Source organism: Empidonax traillii, unplaced genomic scaffold (genome assembly GCF_003031625.1).
Source record: "Empidonax traillii isolate 1590-97213 ecotype Southwest subspecies unplaced genomic scaffold, ASM303162v1 scaffold694:size336501, whole genome shotgun sequence".
Taxonomy (NCBI): Eukaryota; Metazoa; Chordata; class Aves; order Passeriformes; family Tyrannidae; genus Empidonax; species Empidonax traillii.
In genome coordinates, this window is record NW_020955887.1 from 36964 (window position 1) to 59657 (window position 22694).

At 45.6% G+C, this 22694-nt stretch overlaps 1 protein-coding gene across 8 annotated transcripts in view; it reads right to left on the reverse strand.

Annotated features, from left to right (window-relative positions):
* The window catches only part of BRPF3 (bromodomain and PHD finger containing 3), a 32167-nt gene that overhangs the window by 3951 nt on the left and 5522 nt on the right, over nucleotides 1-22694 (reverse strand). The window contains exons 1-13 of one of the 8 annotated variants that reach the window (XM_027899883.1): nucleotides 21015-21135; nucleotides 14878-16280; nucleotides 13740-13896; nucleotides 12153-12284; nucleotides 10051-10179; nucleotides 9354-9666; nucleotides 7972-8238; nucleotides 7693-7806; nucleotides 7303-7551; nucleotides 5669-5762; nucleotides 3426-3523; nucleotides 1859-1956; nucleotides 437-591 (exon numbers count right to left, since the gene is read on the reverse strand). In XM_027899883.1, the coding sequence (XP_027755684.1) occupies nucleotides 437-591; nucleotides 1859-1956; nucleotides 3426-3523; nucleotides 5669-5762; nucleotides 7303-7551; nucleotides 7693-7806; nucleotides 7972-8238; nucleotides 9354-9666; nucleotides 10051-10179; nucleotides 12153-12284; nucleotides 13740-13896; nucleotides 14878-16262 (3191 nt within the window). In that variant the 5' untranslated portion in view covers nucleotides 16263-16280; nucleotides 21015-21135. Of the gene's footprint in view, nucleotides 1-436; nucleotides 592-1858; nucleotides 1957-3425; nucleotides 3524-5668; nucleotides 5763-7302; nucleotides 7807-7971; nucleotides 8239-9353; nucleotides 9667-10050; nucleotides 10180-12152; nucleotides 12285-13739; nucleotides 13897-14877; nucleotides 16281-20839; nucleotides 20974-21014; nucleotides 21136-21555; nucleotides 21578-22694 lie in introns of those variants that run through there. The other 7 variants (XM_027899885.1, XM_027899882.1, XM_027899884.1 and 4 more) reach the window with 7 other exon arrangements.

The window sequence follows — 22694 nt, forward strand, 5'->3', positions numbered from 1 at the left end:
CTGAAAAATCAGCCAAGTCTAAATAAGAACTAAACCCAGCATTTTAAAAACATTACCCTGGAAATTTTTGGCAAATCTTTTGTGCAGCATTGGAACAGGCTGCCTAGTCTGCTAGTGTTTTAAAGTCAAATGCTCTCAGTAATTTGCTGCAAATTGACTCTCAATGTACCTCAGTATTTTCATGGTTGATGTGCCCCCTGAGTGTAGGATGCTGGACTGTTCACCGTGGAACTGTGAGATGTTGTGTGATTGCGCCAGGAAAAGCAGGCTGTCTTCCTTATTTAGACTCTTCTTGACTGCTGCATGTTCAAATTCTCCAATTTGCACATAATATCATCATCATCATAATCCCTGTGTGCTCCCATATATCAGAGATTATGTTAAATCTTCCTCCTCTGCAACAGCACTCACCGCAGGTCTGTCTGCACACACTCACCAGGTTCTCTTGTTGTCAAAGAAAAGGACAAGGAAGAGCTTTTCTCCTGCCTCCGTTTGCCTCTGCTCCCCCAACTTCAACACATCCACGGGTGGGACAGGAATGGGGACTCCATTGTGAAGCAAACCTTCACGCGGCATCTTGGGATCAATTATCTAGTGACACAAGGAAAGGATATTTAAGAACAGAGTCCTTCTAAGTAATGAAGAGAAGGCATTTTTTTTTCTGTTCTTTCAGTCTATCCAAGCTAGACAAATAAGTCTACTTTGGACAGTAAGCGAAATTGCTTGTTATGTTTCAGTGGCTCTTTCTAAAAACATTTTGTCCTCAAGCCTTCCCCTGAAGAAGGTAAGTTCAAAAGTCAGGCACCCAATCTTTAAAAAGTGAAAGGATCTACGTATGTTGTTCTGTGCGGCTGTAGATGCATCTACACTAATTGGTAATTCAGTACAAACTCAGTGTCGTGTTCAGCAAAGGATCTCTCTCCCTCACTCCAAACTCATACAATAAATGTGATACGCCCAGTCTCACAGTTCTGCTGCTTGGATGTAGAGACTTCTAATTTCTGTGATGGCCACTTTCTTTTAGCCCTTACAATTTGTTAGCAGTCACAAGAGCTGTCTGTCCTTGCCATCCAAACCAGTAAGGTAATTAAGCACATGGCTGCAGCCACGTGGAAATTACATGGAGCAGAGATGGCAGGAAAAGCCATATTTCAAGGAGTATATTTAAAAGCAACAGAAACAACAAAACATGGTCAGCCCATCTCATGTTCTTACTCATAAACTTACTTTGGCAATCTCTGTTGACAACTTAAGCACTGCAGTGGTAGTGCACTTCCTAGCAACACCTGCATGCCATGTTTTGCTTTGAAACCAAGTATGGAGACAGATTTCGTGTTTATAGAAAAACATCCAAAGCCAGATAAGTATTAAGGTAGTATTGCTCAAGGGACTAAGTGCAAACACATTAATATATTCCCATATTTAAATCAAATTTATGGTTATTGCAAGAGAATATACATGACAGGGCCAGCTGGGCACCTATGTATGGAGTTGTACTCACTACACAGGAAAATGTGCAGATACTTAAAACACCAGTGGAACGTGGTGCCTGCATTTATAAAATTTACGTCTTCTCATCCCAGAAGTACTGATTACTTTCAGGCGAGGGGAGGGGAGAGAAGGGAAGGGGAGTTCCTATCCCTGACAATGAGAGCCCAATGTTTTATAAGTTCTCTGCAATGCTCTGAAACAACGAGCACAGGGAAAATAAAGTGCACAAAGGGGAAAGAAAAAAACCCACGTATTGCATTATTTTGAGAAGTTTTCCTTTTCTGGTTGGTTAAACTGCACACCAGTACTGTATTCTGGGCTATGTGCCCTGCAAGTACAGGTTGTGAGAGAGCAGTAGGGTACTTACCAAGGCAGGGTAGGAAGGATAGCCACGGCACTTGGCCCACACAAGCTCCAAGGGCTCCAACTCAGCCTGACTCTCAAAGGACATCAGAAGAGTTCTGCCTAAGGGACAGGAGGACACACGGCTTAGGAGGGCTATTACTAGCAAAAGGGTTATGGTAACACAAGAAATCACACTGTCATCTAACCCAGGCATGATGGTCTGCATTGTCTCAGTAGCAATCAGCTAAAATAGATGAATTACTGTTGTACTTAAAACATCTGACAGAACAAAATGGAAAGCCACTTATTGTTTGTACCCATATGCATTGGGTGGCCAAACGAGATGTGATATGACACGTATCTCATCTGCAGTAAGTTTATGATAAAATTTAGTGTGCACTGAGCTGCAGCCTTCTTTATGCTCTGTCAGTACAGTCATGGTCAGCATTAAGATAAAGCCACAGCCTCTTAAATCATGGGTCCAAGTCTGTGCATGCATGTAGCTTCATATGAACTCTTCAATATGGAAATATTAATTAAATTGAGTCACTGAAATCGAATGGCTACACAAGAGATGGGTTTGGTCATACGCATGAAATCTATCAGCTCAGGGTCCTGGAAAAGGAGTAATCTCCATTAATGCAAATTTTATAGCAAGTAGTGCTTGCTGTGGGGAAAATGATCAAACTGGCATTGAAAATTGAATCTAGAAAATGCTGAGTACAACCCAACTGAGCACCCTGTCAAGACAGATCTGACGTGCCTCTCCACTATTGCATTCCAGACATATTCTTCCATTAATTAAATGCTATTTTAAAACACAGAATTGTCCCACTGAGTCTAATTCTCATGTTACCAGCCCAACTCCGTAAGCTTATCTCCAAAGAAGACTGCAGAACACACAAGGTCCAGGATAATAATGGTTCTCAGAGAGCCACGACAAGAGCCTGCACTCAGGAGCTGCACAGAAGGGCACAGGCGCTCCAGGGAATCAAAGCTGAATTCTGATTTCAGCACAGACCTGCAAAAACTCTGTAGTTGACACTCCATAAAAAAGACAAGAATCTGGTCGTGTGAGCACCGAAAAAATGGTGTAGTGCCTTGGGTAGCATTAGAGGAGTGTGACAATTTTACAGACATATAGCACAGTTTGACAAAGACAACTTTGTTATGAGGACCTTGCAAGCAATACAAGAGGGAACAGCTATGAAGTCATCTCCAGAGAGACTCCTCTTACAATTAACTCTTTTATTGCAGCATCATTAAAGAGAACTAGTCCCAAAACAGGAGAAGACAGTGCCAGGCACATTACACACATCAGCCCTACAGAAAGTACCCTTCCAAGGAGAACACTGGGCATAGGCAATCGGCAAAGGTGAAAGTGGGAAAAATCTTTTATGCAATACTCTAAATTTGTAACAAAGCAGGTAATAATGCCCAGGCAGGTCAGCAGCCTGATCATAAAACCTGAATAGTTTGTGCAGACTGGTTCCTGGTGTGCTTTGGAATGTGCTCCCTCCGGTTTAGATGGATGTCTGCCCTACAACACACTGGGACCAGAGCAGTGTGGGCTGTGCAGCAATTCTCACCTGAGCCACTGAAATCAGGGTCTCCATTCACACCTTCCATGAAGGGCATCCGAGAAAGAGCTGGCTTTCCTCGACTGCGCTTAGGAGGCATCAAACCACTGTTAGAAAGATATGGAAAAGAAGGGCATTAGGAGAAAACAGATTATCCTTGAGAACAAAGACAAGAAAATAGATTCCCCAGCTCTGTCTAAAATACTGAAAAATTACTGCATTGGTGCCTCCCTGACATGAAAAGAAAAGTGAATACTTCACCAAAATGCGATCTCTTTTGGTGAAAGTGCAATGGACATCATCCCAGCTTTCCCAGGAACTACGAAAGGGCCTAACAGAAACCAAGCGGTAAACATGAGAAAGAAACCCAGTCAAGATGTCACACGTGAGAGCTGATGATTTTGGAGCTTTCATGAGCTATACCAGTTGTGTACAGACTTAAGAGATGACACAGTAGCCCTCCAGCACGACTCTAATATGCACCTGGACTCCTACGGCCCATATCCATGAATTCCCTTTCACCTCATTACTACAGACATTTCAGAAAATGGACCATATCTCCACCTCAAGCAATCATATTTTTTCTTATAATGTAATTATTTTTTTCTTTCACAGTTTCCTAATAAGCAACCTATTCTGAGTGACTTTGGTGCTCAAAAAGAAAGACTGGAGAAAAAGCAGTCAACAGAACTGTTCCTAAATAGAATAACTGTACAAGTTATCCATGAGGCATCAGCTTGTTTTGGGGGTGTCACATAGCTCTAATGTAATTTTTACTACGTGAATTGCTCGCAGTTCTTGCAATAAGCACTTACATCACAGTTCTCATCTTCACAGTACTGTACAAACACCAACTAATAAGTCCACACACTCCCTATGAATTCACATTTGTGTTCATCACTTACAGATGGAGAAATGGAGGGAAATATGGTGGGGCCATAAGCCCAAGACATGGCTTGAAAGGCAATTTCTGGCTCTTGGTCTTGTTCTGAGAGCATCCTCATCTCTCATCTCTAACAAGAACTGAGGTTCTATGCCTACATGGGGCTCAGCATGAGCAAAGAGAGAGAATTTACTGGGATGCCACATGCTGCCCTTGGGTTGCCCAGCACCTGACTGTGGAGGTGGGATCCCTCTGTGACAGGGAAAAGCCTTTGCCTAAAAACTGCTCCTCCAAACCCAGGGCCTTGCCCCTTGTCATGGGCACGAAAGACTTTGCAAATAGATTTACAATGGTAACACTAATCAAACCTTAGCTACAAGTGCAAAATTATACATCTCTTTGGGCAGCTAACATTTAGGATCCCTCTGCCCAGCAGAGCAGAGTTTTCATTTGAAAAAGGCTCCTGGGATTCAACCCTGCTGCAGAACATTTTATTACACGGTTAACAGTTTTGATCTGTTGTTCAGCTCTGAGAACAGGTGTGCAGAGGCATATGATTTTGAGTGCCCAACTAACACTGCAAGCTTGAAATCTTACACAACTAACTGAGTACATGCATTGTGAGGAAGCACAAAATGTTCAAACGTATTTCTCCAGTGATGGGTCATGTTCAAGGCACTGCAAACATAACCATAAATATCAACTAAAACCATCTTGCTTCTGTCTGTCCAGGATGATCTTACCCATCCAGCTCAAATGTGCTCAGCCTGCCACTCAGAGCACAAACATGATTCTGGCATAACAGGTTTTACTGTGCAGTGAAAGGACTGTGAAATAACTTAAATCAGTGTTAGGAGGGCTGGACGGATAAATAAGACCGGAAAATTGACATGGTACCCATATGTACCTACTGAAATTGACCAGAAGGTATCAGGTGTTTGCTCTAAGTCTGTTCTAAGTCACGTTTGAAGCACCTAGTTCTACTTCTAAACTTCTGAGAGGAAGAAAGCAGCAATTCAGGTGGTAAAAGTTCAACTTTACCTGCAGTGCTCAACTGAAAATCTGATTTCAAGTTTTTTCCAGTTTTGGCTCTCAAGGGCTGCAAAGCATTCGTCAGCAGAGAGGATGTGTATACACTGAGAGAGACAAGTGTAACAGATACCCACTTGTTTGGAAAATCAAGCCCTGCTTTTGGGACCTATAGCTTAAAAGAACAGGACAGAAACACAGTAGCTTTTTGCCTTTTAGAGTAGGCACAGAAGTAAGAGTTTAGGCTGGGTTTAAAATGAAGAAGTCAAAGAACAAAAGCAGAGAGATAAATTCAGACACAGAAGGTGTTCCAGGGCACAGTTTTGCATGGAGAACTTACCTGCAGGATTCAAACACCAGTCCACTGCCCAGGGCCGAGCTGCACTCGAAGTCAGAGCCACTTTCTGCATGCTTCGCAAAGCCATTAGTCACTCCTGCCAAGGAGACAAATGGGAATGACAGGAACTGACTCCTGAGAGCATTCCCAAGTTCAGAGCAGGCACAAGAAGCCAGATGACCATGGCCTTCCCCCATCCAGGCACCCACCACCACCAAGTTCCCATGGTCTCACCAAAAGTCCAACAGCCATACAAAGGGCAAACTCATGGCAAGGCTACTATTGTTTTTTCTAGGTGTAAATATGGAATTGCCACAAGGCGTAAATTGCTGGGAAACACCTTGTTATGAAAATCCTGATCACAATGACCGGCTTCTACAGTAACACAGATTCATCCCACCAAACACCTGCTCACGTTAGGAGAAATCAGCTGTGTTTAAAATCATGGAGAGAGCTGGGGCTGTAACAAAAAAGCAGTGCTGCAACTTGAAAAAAAGCTGGCAGTGCTGCTTCAGCCAAGGAGGAACGTAGTTATCAGTGATTTTTCAGCACCCTGCCTTTATTTTCCCGGTTTTTCATTTCAGCCTCTCATTCTGACCTGTGTCCTATGCAGATGACAACTTTCTGCTTTAATTACCAACAGATGATGATGGTGAGTCCCTCAGCTCTTCGGAGAAGTCATTTGTGTTTCCCTTAACCTGTCCTGGTAAGTCTATCTCCACATTCAACTGCTTTCCTCCCACTCTCAGTATGCTAGCAACCTTATGATAGCCTCATAGTTATGAGATAATATTTGAAGTGTAGGCCAAGTCAAACCTTACAGACGGGAACTGTCCCAAAACAGCTGTTCACACAGAATTAAAAGAAATTACAGTGCTGTCACTCAGATGTCTCTTTCCTCTTGTGTCTTTCCAAATTTCACCTCAGCTGCTTATTCTTATTTGCAAATCTAATTTGAAAAGGAATCTTCTTGGTATTCCCACCAATTTTATTTAAACTCCAGAACTGAGGGTACAGCTGATTTAAAAGCAATGTTTAACATCTCATCTTACATGGGCGCTGTGTTACTACACGCTGTGCACAGTTGCAACCAAATGCAAGCAGCTGGGCACGTTGGCTTGCCTTACACAAAATGGAAACCTCTCTCTTACAGCAGCCATGTAGACTAGCAAAGAAAAGAATCACTAGTGACTTCCCTGGGCTTCATCTTGGTACCTTTAAATGTCTAAAATGGAGGTGACTAGAGCTGAACTAAGATACCAAAAACAACATGTACAGTCAGTGGAGAAGTGCAACTCATTATGGACATGTCTTGTTTGCCCTATTTTAGAAACATGTGGAAGAGATGCAGCTTTCACCAGGCACATCTGGTCATGAAGCCTATGTTTTCCCCTAAGCATAAAGTCAGTTCCAGGTGTGTAGTTTGGATGCAGAAGTTTTTACTCAGTCCCAGGATTTCTATGTCCTCGGTCCCATCTCACAGTTTCCAAGGGTTCAGGGGGAAAAGAAATCCCAAGGAACTGGGATTTCCAATTAGGTTGAAAAAGACCTCTGAGATCATCAAGTCCAACCTGTAACCTAACACCACCATGTCAACTAGACCATGGCACTAAGTGCCATGTCCAGTCTTTCCTTACCTCTCTGTCCTGCCTGCCTGGGTGACTTTTCTCGATTGCTCTCATTGCAGGTTCTGCTCTGTGGCCGCTTCCGAGCTTGTCGCTCCCCATCAGGGCAGGAGGGTGAAAGCTGCCCGCTCTGCCTGTGGTCCTCCCTGTTTTCCAGGGAGCAGTCCAGACCTCTCTGCAGCTTCACCCCGTTCTTAGCTTTTTTAAAAAGGACAGATGTTCGTCGGCCCACGCTGCTGAAGGAGGGGCTGGCAGGGGTGTCTGCAGGCGACAAGGCCAGTCCATTCAGGCTGTTGTTGGTGAGCAGGCGCTGGAAGGCTTGGCTCTCCCGCTGCAGAGCCTTCTTGTCAAAGAGCTCCCTGTCCAACACCACCCTCTTCTGCAGCTGATTCAAGGACTTACTTTCACTGATGGGTTTGAGTGTTGGAGGGTCCTGCAGAGAGTCCATCTCCGAGAGGGAGGGTGCAGGTCCTGTGGGCTCCAGGGTTGGAGGGTGCGGGGGCTTGGCATCATCTGCTAAAGGAGTAAAGAACCTGCCTGAACATTTTACAAAGAGTTACTCCCAAAACTACTAACAGCCATTCCCATCTTTCACCAGGGCCACTGACAGGAGAAACAGCAGGTCTTGACTGCTGACATGCACTTGAGAGTTGGAATTAAAATCCTGATGCAACCTCTCACCTTTCTCCTTTTCCTCATCCCCATCCCTTGATGTTTTCTCCAGCCTCTGGTCCCGCAGCACAGTGTCCCCCTTGGCCATGGTCTTGTTCTGCTGCTGGGCCAGTTTCTGCCGAACGGAGTTGATCTCCCGTCTCAGGAGCCGGATGCGTCGTGTCCGTGCACCACTGGACCGCATGGTGCTCACTATGTCTAGTTTTTCCAGCAGCTCCTTCAGCTGGGCCTCCAATGAGAGGTGAGCCCGATTCTCTGGGAGGAGGATGTTATCCACTGCATCAAAAGAGATTGTAACAGCAAAGGGAAGGAGTAAGGCCCCTTGAATAAACATCTGGGACCACTGCCATGCCTCATTCCCTTTGATGCTATTCATGAATCAATCGCTTTAGTCTGGAGATTTAGCAATCATTAACCTTGGAGCTCTGACTTCCTTCCTTTGGGCAAAAAGCAGCTGATTTAACTTGCACTGCGCTCTTTAGTTCCCCTTACTGTCCCAGGGGCCACAGTGATAGGACATGTGTCTGCACACAGAACAGTTTACAGTCTAGGTTTTTGTCAGAAACCTACTTCATTGTCAGATTAAATGACAAAAACAGACCACAAACAGAACTGGCCCAAACATAATGTTTGCCATTCTTTGGGCTCTGTTGAAGGGCTGGCCTCCAAAGGTGCAGGACAGACAGCTGAAAGACGTGCTACTGTACACCAACACAAATTTCATAATGACTCTACACCAGTACCCAAGAGAGCTTCAACATTTAGGAAGCAAATGGCAGACTGCAAGCTCTGAGTGCTTCATATTGGCCTCAATATCCGGTACTAAGTTTAGCCAAGTTATTCAACCAATGCTTTGGAGCTGCATCGCAAGAGGGCTGTAGGAACGGATGCGATCATGCTGGGAATGGGAAGTCTCAGCTAGAAGGATTGATTGAGTCCCAGTACTTTGACCACCCCATCACCCGCTCCCAGACCTCAGTGCTCCATCTAACCCAGTGGCTCTACACCTTGCCAATTTACAATACAAAGAAATGCATAAGGTTTCCCCAGAGCAAAAAACCCTCGATCCACCTCTGCATTGCTTTGTAAAATACCAAGTTTGTACTACAGTCACAGCACAAATCAAAGAGCATGAGCAGTTTACAAGGCTCTTCCAAGACAGACATGCCCTAAGAGAGCTGGAGCTAAGCTGCACCTAGCTCAGAGTGCCCAGCTCACCTGAAATCCTGCTCACTTAGGCTCTAAAGGAGTTAGATATATGCCTAGGTAAATAGGTGGATAGGAAAAGTCTTGTATGTAGAATGATGGCTATGATTTCCATGCAGGCTCAAAGACATGCTCAGAACAAAAATTATGATCTGCCTGAGAAAAAAATGTTAATAATTACTCACCATCCTCCCAAGAAAAGAGGTAAAAGTCCTCAGTTTTGGGTGACTCAGGCAGGTGAATCCCCACACCAATGTCAAAGCCAATGCTTTCAGCCTGCCGCCGTGCGTGACGCAATATCGCTCCTCCAAAGTCTCTGAGCCGGACAGCTGCTCGGTGGAAAATCGTGTCTTTAGCATTATACCTCATGCAGTTGGTAACTATAAGGTTAAAGTCTTCCTCAAACTCATCCAATGTTCGGTACAGATGGGACTCCAGCTTCCGCCTCATGGTGGAAAAATCCATTGGGTTGGAAATGAATTCCAGGTAATCTGGAACCTAAACATATAAAACCTGTACAATTACAAAAACCATTTACTAGTCAACTAGAGTGCATCCATCATAAGCACTCTTAATGCCCTTTCCACTGGCAAGGGGTAGCGCCAGAAGTTAATTTCTGTCACCCCGTCAAGGCAGACATACCCTGGCTTTGCAAAACATTACTTGTACAAGATGTGCTAAAGCTTCCAGAAAAAAAAAAATACCTTTTTTTGGCCCGGAATGATACTCACATCATGAGTCCTTTTTGAGATATTCTTTAGTCCACCAGCAGCTTGGGACAAGGTAGTTTGTGTTTCTAGGGTTACGACTTCTAGGTTATGAGCCTCTGCCCAGCAATACCTTATCTACAACCCACTAGACACCTCTAGGAAAGAGACTTGCCTCATTCAGGTTAACAGGCTCTGTGAAGATCTGGGCGGCATCCTTCTCCTGAAGTAGATCCAGTGTTGTGCGCAGAAGGACATTGAAAGGGGTCAGCTGTAGCTCCATAGCAGCCTGCTGAACCTTGACCTGGGAATGAGAAAACAGCGATAAGCACAGTTACGGAGGACAGGATATGTGAGTGGCGTCTCCCTCCAGTTTCTTCTGATCATCACCCCGGCTCTACTCAGGTCAGCATCCAACCAGCCTGGTAGACTCATTGCTGTAGAACTTCTGGGAAACAATTGTGCTCTCCATGTGCAGGATGTACATCAGCAGACAGCACTTTACAGAGTCTAACTGCACAGTCCAGTCCTTTTATATATGAGGAACCCCTGTTTATTCAATCTCATCAAGTCAAAACAAGAGGAACCTCCAGAAAATTAAAAGACACTACAACTAAAAATGAAAACAAGCAGAGGCTTTTCATGCCTAGTAAATTATCCTGTAGAACTCCGTGCCTTAAGATATTATTATTATGCTAATTAGCAACATTATATAAAAGTTGAACTTACACGAGCAACATCATAATTAGACTATAGAGCATGAACAAAGTTTAAGATATAAACTCTCAGACTTCAAGGCAGAAGCCAAACAGCAACAGTGGTTTGATGTCTGCAAATTCCTAATACAGTTTCTTATATCCCTTATAAAGTCTCTAATACGGTTTGATTTCAAGCAAACAAGTTGTAGCACTGAAAATCCTTTCAAAGAAGACTGGAACAGGATAAAAGTATTTATTTGTCTTTTAACATTTTAATTTCTTTGATCTTATAATCGCTCGTTATGTCATTAAATCAACCACTCCAACAGCAAAGGTAAGCAAGGATGTTTACACAAAGCAAACTGATGTGCATAAGACAGCATCAGTGAGAGAATGAATGAAGACAAGATATAAAGACCACACTCTTCCCCCAGAACACGAAAGAAGTCACACAAAGATGCATGATTCTGGAGCATCCTTCTCCACTCACCTAAAAGCTGGGCTGGGATAGAGCTCCAACTAGACAAACTTTTCTGTGATATTTTATCATTTTATAAAGCACATCATAGTTTCCATAAGCTTTTATGGATTTAGGCAGCTGTGACAGGGATATGTCAAGGTATCAGATGTGAACAAAGCCCAAGAATGATTTTTTTTTTGATCCTCCTACCTAAAATATGTCCACACAGCAAGGAGGGCTGAGCTACTAATGTAAATCAAGGACAACGCGGCAAATGAACCAGTGCTGGCATCAAAAGAACTCTAGAAAAGCTATGGATAATTTCTGGCCACAAAAGAATTGCAGAAGAATTGTGATCATAGAGGATGCTGCTTTCCTTCTGCCTGGCTCCCTGCAGACAGCCTGAAAGCACCCAGGCAAGGCCTGAGGACACATGTAAGGGCTCACTGTATGCAAGGTGAGCCTTTCATGAAGCTGTCCTTGAAGATACTCCTGCCACAGAGCATAGTTGTGGGTGCAGCAACCAATTAGGTAAGGTAAGCAAAGACCCTCAACAGGAAAAGCTGGCAAGCGTATGGGAAGCAACCTTCACTGGTGCAATGCTGGAGATCTGCACACAGCTCAAAAAGCAAACTGGAAAATTTAGTACATTGTCTCCATCATAAAACTTTTTCATCTAAAAAGTGAACATAGAGGACAAATGACAGGAATTTTTAGCTTACAGATTAAAAGCTGACTTGTGATTTAGACCTTCCTCTGGAGTAGGTGTTAGCAAACTCCTGAAATAATCATGAAGGGAGATCTAACTTCTACTCTGCAAAACACTTGCCCAGAAATAGAAGGGGTGTTGTAGGTCAGAAATCAAATCCACTAGTAGTTATGCAAATACATTGTCCCAGCACTTTGCAACCCAGTCCTGGTTCTGAGGGCAGAGGCTGCACAGTGCAAACCTGTGACTGACACAGGGAGAGAGAGTTCTGCACACCCAACAGTCAGACTCTATGAAAAGAGGAAAAGGCTCAAGAAAAACTGTTGTGTTCCTCTTCTGCCTTCTGCAGCACAGAGTGTTTGCATGGGACCGAAGTTACTTGCAGCAACTCAACAGCCAGAACTACTCACCTGCTCCCGTTTGAGTTTTTCCCTCTTACGGATCAGCTCAATGAGCAGTCGAGCCCGCTCCAAGTCATGCCGCAGTTTTTGCCAGTACTTCAGCTCTTCCTTCACTGCACTGGTCTTCTCATCCTGTTCCTTCTGTAAGATACAGCAGTGGGGTGAGATAAAAAACCAACCGGCTTCCTGTGTTTCCTTCTTTTCCTAGGCATCCCCACTGAATTGCTCTCCTCTTCCTCCTATTCACTTGTTCAGCCTATGCCCCTTCCTTTCTACAGCATTTAGCTGTAACAAACAAAAAATCAGCCTTTCTAGATTTTATATTATCTGTAAAGTTAGCCTAAGTTACACTGCAGCTAAACTCTGGGAACACACTTCAGTGCATGCTCATTTACACTCTCCCAGCTTTTATATCCAAGTTTATTACAGAGGCTGGACATTTTTCTGTTGGCTGCTGTGCATTGAAGCAGCAGCCCAAAGCATTTACAGTATAAAGGCAAAGTGACCAAAAGCAGGGAAAGAGAGAGCTATTATTATCCTCCTTGTAACCAATAAGAAACAGAGCCACAGAAAGACATTTGCCAAAATACAAAAGAACAGTCAACACTGGGAGATGAGCTCACACCTTCCAAGACACAGTTCAGTGGCTTCTCAACAAAATCGCCCTTCCTTTCCTAAATCTGTAGCTTTCTTAATGATGATATATATATATGGATGATATACCTGAAGTGCATACACTTTCACACCATTGCTAAGAAGACAATTACTTCATAAGATCTTCATGGTTTACATTAAAAGGACATTTGTCTTTAAGAACTTATGGTAAATTGCCAATGTAATACACCAAGGAAATGCTGCATTTTCCCAAGCTCCACATTGATAAGTAGGAAATAATTTTTTTATTTATCACCCAGAGCAGTCTTCTTGCAAATGGAAAGTCTATAAATTCCTCCAACTATAGTGAAATTATATGTGCACATTGTACACAATACCTACTGACAGGCTATGTTAGAGGGTACCTCGAGTCCAACTGCTTCACTGGTTCACCAACTACTTCTCATGCCAAATGCAGCGTTGCTTAGTAGCATCAAGATCGAGTGGCTCTAGACACCAGCTCAGAGGAGGAAGCAAAGGAGTCCAGAGCTGATGATTATGTCTAAACTTCCATATGAATGTACACGGGATGGGCAGAAATTGAAGCTGCAGGAAGAATGACCCAAACTGGAATGTGGCCAGAACTCTGGAGCTAACACCTATTTTCTTTAATCACTCACAAGAAATGTGATTTTATAAATCGTCTAAGAGATCAGTCCACCAAGGGTCCATCACACCCTTGCGCAATCCTGGGTCTCCTGACTCGAGGGAAAAACTCCCACCTGCAGTCTCATCAACACAGATTTTAGTGGCATGATGCATATCCCACTAATATACTAACTCAGTTCTTCAGGCATGAGCATACCAAGAGGAGACCAGAAGACACTTAAATCAGGCCTCTGATTCTTTCACCCTTAATGCCCTTTCCATCCATGTGCCGAGTACATCTCCTGGAATGCGAGCTCTCCATCCTCCCATGGGTGTTCAGCTGGGGAACAGTACCTGCTCTGTGTTTCGTTGGGACTGGAGGTGTGAGTGCAGGCGCCGGATCAGGGGCACCCCATTCCTCGCCTGCCGCTTCAGCAGCCAGTAGTTGTGGAGCCTCTGCATGAACTGGTTCTTCCTCTGGAGGGAGAGCCCACTGCAAATTTTGTTCAGCCTGAAGGAAACAAAGAAGTATCATAGAGTCAAGTGCAAAGCAATTGTGACTCTGTGGACCCTTGGGTTTCCCGATGAAGCTTTGCAGTGTTGTGTCAAGCACACTCCGAAATAAACATAAAGTGGTATGATCTGGGTCTCCTCAGCATGAAGACATATGTGCCTACTTCTCACAATATATCCCTGTGTTAGTAGCAGCTTGCCTGGAGAGTCTCACCAAGCACTTGCCACAGCACTGTCAAAGTACGCAATCACCAATTCAGCTCCAAGCCTTAATTTCAAAACTACTTTCTGTGTTAAGAACTTTCTGGGGGCCACTTAAGCCTGATGTTATTAAACTGGAGTCTTGGCAGGAGTCCAAGAAGAATATATCACCCATTTTAACCCTTGCTTACCATTCTTAGGTTATACATAGTGCCTTATCAGCAGTTTCCAAAGCCTATCTGTTAAAATACCAGCAACACATCAACACACTTCCTAAGGCACCAAACAAAAATTCAGCACTACCTAGTTCTGCACAAGAGAGAGCTGGGAGGAAAAATAAACAGTCAAATACAAAGCTGCTTGCAACACTGACAAGTTCGACGTCCTCTGTAATAAAAGGAGGAATTAAGAAGCCGTGAATAGTGGTATGACCCCTACCTGCCTACCAACCTGTAATGCCTGAAGTATTTTAAAAACACCTTCATGCTAGATGGGTGTTTGCTGTTAGGGACCACCATGAAGTCTGCATTACACAACAGTCTAGGATGGCTGTTTTGCAAAGCAAGAAAAAAGCATAGTATGCCAGTGACACTCACGTAGAAGAAAGCCAGTCAGGAATTATGCTGCAGAGCACTCTGGACACAGCAATATTTATTGCTAGGTCCTGACTGAAACACCTCAGTGTTTCCAAGTTCATCAGTGACAGGGACTGAGTCCTTAAAACAGATCCTGTTCAGCTCCAGCTGTTCAACTCCTTTCCTAAACCTGCAATACTCACCTGTAAGAGGGAATTTGCGTGATGGTCACCATGGGCACAGATGAACGGCATTTGGTCACATCACCAGACTCCTTTTTGATCTTTTGCTTCACTTTCACTTGGTTCTTTTTCAGAGACCCTTTGGGAGGGGCAGAACTGGCTTCCTCCTCTTCCTTGTCCTTCACAGTGTCCTCCTGCCCATCACCACTAGCAGCTGGAGACCGTTTTTTTACCATCCCAGGTGGGGAATGACTCTCACAATAGGCAGTCTTACGCACAGTGAATGTTGTGCCGTTGATGCTGGTCTCCCTCATGGGTTCAATCTTCATGAAGAGACCAGCCCTCTGGGCACAGGTGACATGGAAAGCAGTGTAACAGTTCACCTTGTGGCATTGAATAGCAGCTCCCATGCCCTTCTGCTTGCAGATACAGCATGTGAGTTTCCACCGAGCTGGAGGGATGTTACTGATCCCTTCAATGGGCTCCAGGAAAACAGTGTTTGCAAAGCAGACCTCTGGGATCCAGATGGCACAAACCACGTGAGCCCAGCGGCCATCACTAGTCTGCTTGAAGGCTCCACCTTTGTTCGGGCAAAGGACACAATCCACAGGGCGAGAAGGGGACTGTAAACAGCAGCGGCAAAGCCACTGCCCCTCAGGGATATAGGGCACACCATAACACTCCTGGTGCACGGCCAGATTGCAGATATCACAGAACAGAATGACGTTACTGTTGTGACACTCATCGTCCATGCAGACGCAGCAGCAGGCGTCCTCATCAATGAGGGACTGTGGAGCCCCATTGTTCCGGCTCTCAAGGTACGACTCCTTTTCCAATCGATCGACCAGCAACTCAAAAGTGTCAGCAGAAACTGTTCCATAACCATCAGCCCTTCTCTTCTCATTGACCATTTCCAGCCATGCCAGATCCTCCTCATCCATGTCATATTCCACTTCTACATCAAGGTCTTCAGGAGGTTTTTCCATGTACCGGTAGTAGGCAGCAGGAAGAGGAGGGGCATCTGGCTGGCTGAAAGAGTCCAGCACACGGAAGTTGGGCTGGGGTAAGTGTAAAGACGTCCCTGGTGCATATTTGGAGCAGGACTCCTTCTTCTTGCCTTTAGAAGGCGTTTTCTTAGATTTGGAAGGCAAAAGGGGCTGCTCGCTGTTTTCCTTGTTGCTGTTGCACTCGGTAATGTCCTGGGCAGTCAACTCATCCTCTGTGATGAGTTTTAAGGGATCGTAGATGCTGATGCGATGAAGCCGCCCATCGATGTCCACCTCCACAATCCGCTGGGCCTGAGCATACGTCAGCGTCTCCCGAGTTGGGGAGCACTTGAGGCTGTAGGGTGAGGGAGAACGCCTCCCCTCCAAGTTCTGTCGGGACCTCCTTCGAGGCTTCCTCATCACTGTGGTCCAGAGACCCTGTAACAAAACAGGACAGAGGACAGTGTAAGACAAGGAGAGAAGCAAGAAACAGTGTAGATTGAAAAACTCACTCAACATTGCAATAGAGCAAATTTCTACTAAAGACTTCAGCAGTTTCAGGCTTGCTGAGTCTTTACATCTGCTTAGATACAAGCAGGTGATTGATATATCAACCATTTCTTGCACTGTGTATCAGAGCAATGCACAGCACCCTCTGACTTTCTCTATTTGCAACTCAGGAGATGTATGTACCACCATACCACCAGTGAGAAGAGCTCAAAATAATTTTACAGCACAGTATACAGTCTGTTGTGCATTCAGATCAGCAAACATTCAGATCCTCTGAAATTCAAATCCTACTTATCACATATGCTTGCACCATTCACATATTAAGCTCACACAAGCCAATGAGTTCTTCTCTGTTCCTTTGCCTGTGACTTTTCTTTTATATCCTCAGTAGCACACAAAATGTTTGTGTGGATGTCTGGATGTTTTCTAGTTCAAAAGGAATGCACTGTTCAGGTCTTATGAAAGCAGTTTTCAATTTTTTTTTTTTTTTTTTTGTCGCTGAGCTCCAGATGAGAAAACTAGCAGTTCTCCTTCAGTCCAGGAGGGAGCTCCTCCAAGTTTCACACCTAAGGGTTGCCACCACCAGTTCTTCTGTTCCCACATTGTAGATGCAAAAAGTTCTATTATGAAAAATCATCTTCCAGCTTTGCTTTTCCTTCTCTCTCAGATGTAGCTGTTCCTTATACTGCTCTCCAGATAGTGTATACTGAACAGACTGTGTCCTTCCCAACGTTCAAATGGGTAACAAACAGAACCAGAGGATGAACCAAGCAATATAACAGATACCCGATGTGTGTCCCTTCTGCTCTTCAGTGGGATCAAGGGCGAAGTGAAGGGGAACGAGCATGGGAACAAGCAGCATGGATCCAAATGGACTTGGTAGCTCTGGCTCGGTGTTAGTCCCTCTGGAGTCATAATTCACATTCACGTGCCTGAGCTGGTTCTGCATGGAGAATCCACAGGGGTACAAGCAGGTAAGCAGCAAGGCAGCTTCCAGATCACACCGGGAACCATGTAATGGTTGGTATTTGCTCAGAGCCTTAACAAAAAACCCAGGTCATCTCTGTCCTCGCAAACTGCTAATCAGCAACCCAGACAATTAGTTGAGAGTTGGTTCCTGATGTTAAGGAGGTGCCTGTCAAAGGGGAGCAGAGGAGAAGCCTGAAGCTGGTGAGATGATCTGGGGGAGGATGCAAACATGGCAGAGCTCAGTGATCTGTGGGCAAAGAAGGGAGCTAGCAAAGAAGCAAAGCAAGCCAAGTGAGTAACTCAAGCAAGAAGGGAGGGTCAACAACGGGAACATGAGTTAGGGGAAGAAATGAGCTGAGTCTGAAAGAAGTCAGAAAGTAGACAAAGAAAAGCAAATGTAAATTGTCCTTGAGAAGATAGGCCAGCCCAGAGCTTATCTATTGCTATGCAGAGGCCTGAACCTGCACCTCACCCTTATTTAAAGCAATCTCACATTCAGGCCCTTTCTGTGGGACCCACAGACAAGAAAACACACTATAAACCCACAACTTGTAGTTAGCCAATGCATTATTTGTGCTCTACGAAGGGCATAGCTCCAGAGACTCTAAATCACAAGTCAGAGCAAGCAGCACCTCGCAGGAGTAGGACCTACAAGAAGTCCAAGCTTATTCCAGAAAGAAGCAACAAATTCCAGGAGTAACACATTTTTCAAGTACTGCCTCTGTGAACCATGAGATTAAGACATGACACAACATGTGTATTAAGAAACAAACATGCTTTGGGATGGGTTTTCAAATTCTTCCTTTTGTCCACAGAAATAAGCTGCAGGTGCCAGTTTCAGTAAGCACACCCATAATGATGGAACTTGTAAACACAACTTTATTTCAAGCGTAAAATATGGTATGATAATTTCTATCTGCAAATATAGGTACCACAAATTTTGGGATGTTTGCCTTAATAATCAGTCACTTGACCCACAGACTGTAGACATGCAACTGCACTTGTCCTAGCTGAGCTCCAGTGAGTAGGAAAAAACAATTTTAAAATAAGGGCATAAAGGTAACTTGATCATCACATGAAAAAAAAAACAAAACAGAAAATCCTGCTAGCAAACAGCTCTCTTCCAATTCAGGCCAGTACAAGCAAAGAAGATACTGGAGGCAAAAAGATATATGGGCAAAAATATATTAGAGGATGAAGTAATTATGAGCTGACTGCACTCATTATAAATATTTTATTCAGGAAAAATGAGGTGTGCAACACCTGTTGTGAGCAACACCTGTTGAGGTGTTGCAATGATCTCTGAGTTAGCAGTAGTATAGCTAAGGGTTTCTGTATAGACCAGGCCCAAAGGATTGGAATGTGCTAGCCATGCAAGATTAAGAAAAAACAATTATCAAAAGAAGAACTGAAGCATAAAGAACATGCACCTGGGTGGTGGGAGTAAGTTAAGCGAATTAGGCAACTGAGGATGATTTATGATGACCTAGCTGGGAGCTAATTATTTGGATGAAATATTAAGTTTCACTATGTACTTTGAAGTAGTAGCTTAGCAAATGTCTTTGTTTGTCTGAGTGTATAAAAGATGTACTCAAAATGAAGGTTTTGGGATTCCTGCTTTGGGACTTGAGTCCCCGGGCCCTAATAAAGCACCGGCATTAAACTAACACTCTGTTGGTTTGTGCTTCTTATCGTGGCGGGCAACAGAGGGACAAGCAAATTTCACTGAAACACACCCCTGAAGGAAGGGCTATTTTATCTGTTGATGGGAAAAACAAAGGTACAGGGCTCCTTTAGCAAAAAAATCAATGTATTTCCAGAAAAAGTACTCAAAGCAGGCTTTCCACCAAATGCCATAAAACAACCCATTTGTAAAATAACACAATTACTTAGGACTACGAAGAAGCACCTAAAATGGCATGGAAATTGCTGCCAGCAAGAGATGAACACCTAGGATAAGACATGTACCTGGATATCAGGAGAGACACAGCTACCCACTTCCAAAAAAATCTGAAAGCAGCAATGAAATGAACTCAGACACACTGAGCTGAACACTATGGCCTGGTCTACAACAACAGAAATTTCTAAGCAACAACCTAGGCATGTTTTGATCTCCCTGGCACACTTGAAAACACCTCCCAGCTACATAAAAAAAAGAATCCCTCTGCAAACAGCACCCATGCACACTGAAATGCTAAATATACTTGACATTGGTGGGGTTAAATGCTATTTCAGCCCATCCTGATTATGTTGTCCTACCACGGGCAAAGGTTGCTGATGTGAACGCAGAAAGTTCAGTCATGCTTTTGCTATTGCCATACTATGCTCAAAGCTTTCCAAAACCCTCCCATCACCATTTCCACTGGATATTGCACCAGGAGCAGGGTGTAAAGTTCCTAGAGAGTACAAGTGAGCAAATAAGCTGGCTACGACACATAAAGCTGCTGGGAATGAACTTAACTCCGCCCCAGGAGTTCATTCAGGAGTGGTTCAATTCTCATGAGCAGCAGTTTTTACACCTGTAAGCAAGAGATGCCTGGGAGGGCTGCAAAAGGCAACCAAGCCCATCGCCAGGACACTTAAATTTACTACAAAGGGGTCAAAAGCTCCACTGAAAAAAATGAAGAGATCAACATGTATCAAACACCACCACAATACAGTCCCCTATTATACACAGTCTGGAATATCTGAGTCCTGTAAAGGAAAGGTTAAATGCTGCTGTGATTTACACCCATGCAATTCTGTGTTAGCCGTTTCCAAGAGTCAGAGGCACCGTCTCACTCTGCAGAAGGCCTTAGTTTCCTTCCCAACTCTCCTTCATGCTGCAGTCCTTCCTTCTAGCCTTCCCACACTGAACAGACAAGGATTTACTTTATAGCACCAGTTTTCTTTGCTAACGTGCAGAGGATGTAAGGCTGGAACTAAAGGCAGCGGGGGAGCTTCCTGGTCCCTTCCAGCATAGCTTGGTGATCCCAGTGAAGAACTGGGTCCCTCAACAATTAAGAACTTCAGTGACTTGCAGCAAGAAGGCCACCTGGACCTTAGCGAGCAGCAGCAGATGTGAGCAACGTGGCTCTCGTTCAACTCTGGCACACCATGACTACTGGCAGTGGCTATAGCTCATCCAGTCCTGAACAGTTTGCGGGACTAAAGGGGGGTGCGCTTGGCCCCGCCTAGGCCAATAGCGTAAGAGAAGGTGGGCGGTGCGCCCGCGAAGCCGCGGAGAAGGGGGGGCCAAGATGGCGGCAAAGGGGGGGGGTCGGCTGGCACAGCGCTGTCCGTTCCCCGTCTCCAGGCGCTCGCCACTGCCGCCCCCTCCTCCGCGAGGGTCCGTGGGGCGCTCCCTCCGCGCGGGGGCAGAGCGGGCACGCAGAAAGGGCCCGACGGTTGCGGCGCACCGTCCTCCCCCCGCTATTTCCCGCCCGTCCGGTCACCTTCCCGCGACCCTGGCGCGGGGTTGTGAGAGAGGAGAGACCCCTTGAAGGAAGGGTGTCGCGGTCTGCCACGCAGCGCTTTACCTGGCCGGTTCAGCGCGCCGTGGGCGCGGCGCCTCCACCGTTGCCGCCGCCTCCTTTGAGGGGAATTTTTTTGGTTGTTTTTCTTTTTTTTTTTTTTTTTTTTTTTTTTTTTTTTTTTTCTTTTTTAATCCTCTCCGCCTCCCCCTCCCCTCCTCCCTGGGGCGGACGGGCTCACCGAGCTGGCGGCGGGAGGGGAGGGCACAAGATGTCGGCTCCGTCCGCTCCAGCTACCGCCGTCTCTTCAGCGCCGCCTTCTCATGCCGTTGCCGCCGTTGCTCCCGCCGCTGCCGCTGCCGCTCCGGCCCCGGTGCCGCTTCGCCCCTTACCACCCTCACCTCCCCCCCCCCCCCCCCCCCCCCCCCGGGCCCCCCCCCCCCCCCCCCCCCCCCCCCCCCCCCCCCCCCCCCCACTCCCCCCGGGGCTCCAGCGCCCCCGACGCTCTCGGTGTTGTGGAGGCGAAGGGAGGGGGGGGACGGGGGGGGGAAAGCAGGGGACACACGCTCAAGATGGAGGCGGCGGTGGTGGCGGCAACGCGGGCCGGCCGAACGGTGGGGAAAGGCGGCAGCCAGCGGCCAGGCAGGGGAGGGGGCTCCGCGCTCCGCTTCCCTCGCGGACAGGCACCGCCCGCTCCTCCCCAGTCCCTTCCCACGCTCGGGCCGCAATGAACGGGAGGCCCCCGGGGGCTTGCGGTGACGGAAAGGTGGGGGGGTCCGAACCCAGTGGCCTCGTGGCTTAGGAAAGGTTTGCTGCCGCCCCTTACCCCCTCCGCGCCTGACGGGGCAGAGAGCGCTGGGGAGCCGCGGCCTCCCGGCACCCGCCACTAGGCGGCCGGAGACCACTGCCCCCGCTCCTCACCTTCCCCCCCCCCACCCCGCAACCAGCCTCGCGGTTGGGGTTTGTCTGGGAGCTAGGGTATCATCCTAGGCGGTGTCTTGCAGCCAGTGGCCCCCAGGCCACGGGAGATGGGATTTTTGTCCCAGACTCATTGGAGTGTCTTCATCTTACACCCAGTTTTTTGCAGGAGGCATGGGATCCCATAAAACGTCCTGGGAGCATTACCAGATGCCAAGGAACCTGTGGCTTTGTTTCTGCCACTCTTCGCCTAAACAAACAACATAAACAATGTAAATAGTAAGAGCCTGTATTTATTTTCTAGACCAACACTTAAGGTCCAGATGGCCTCCTATCGTGCAGAAGTGTGAGCGGGTACAAGGACAGAGAGGGACGCCGGAGAGGAATGAACAAGCAAGAAGTTACATTTGCAGCTAAGTGGGGAGAAAAGAACTGCAGAGGCTCCTACACCTTTTTATAGAGTGTACCACATACTTGGGCATATGTATGCTCCACCTCCCACTCTGTGCAGAGTATTGCATAATATTACCATCTGAATGTACAGAATTAACTATCTTAAAAGGAAAAAATGAATGCTGTTTTCTCTCATGTACAGTCCAACTTTAGATCTTTTGTCTCTTAAGGTATGTTAACTGTGGAATCTGAGCAGCCAGTCTATGACAAGTCTGTTTTGCAAAGTCTCAGGTAGGACTAGAGCTTTTTGAAGCTTTAAAAGCATGGGAAAACATGTTCATTACTGCTGAACAATCTTACATGTCTCCTTTTAAGTATATACTGTGTACAAAAAGTGTATGCATTTTTACAAATCTACTATTCCTGTATCAGAACTTGAAAATAAATAATAATCTATTCTTGTCCTGCATGAAAAATAATGTATCAAAGATTTAGAAATAAAGTCCCAATACTCTCACTGTTTTACATAGGATCTCACTTAACCCCCAAAAAACAGCTGTGCAACAGTATGGTCCTAGCCATGAAGGATTAAAAAAATCTAAACCACAAT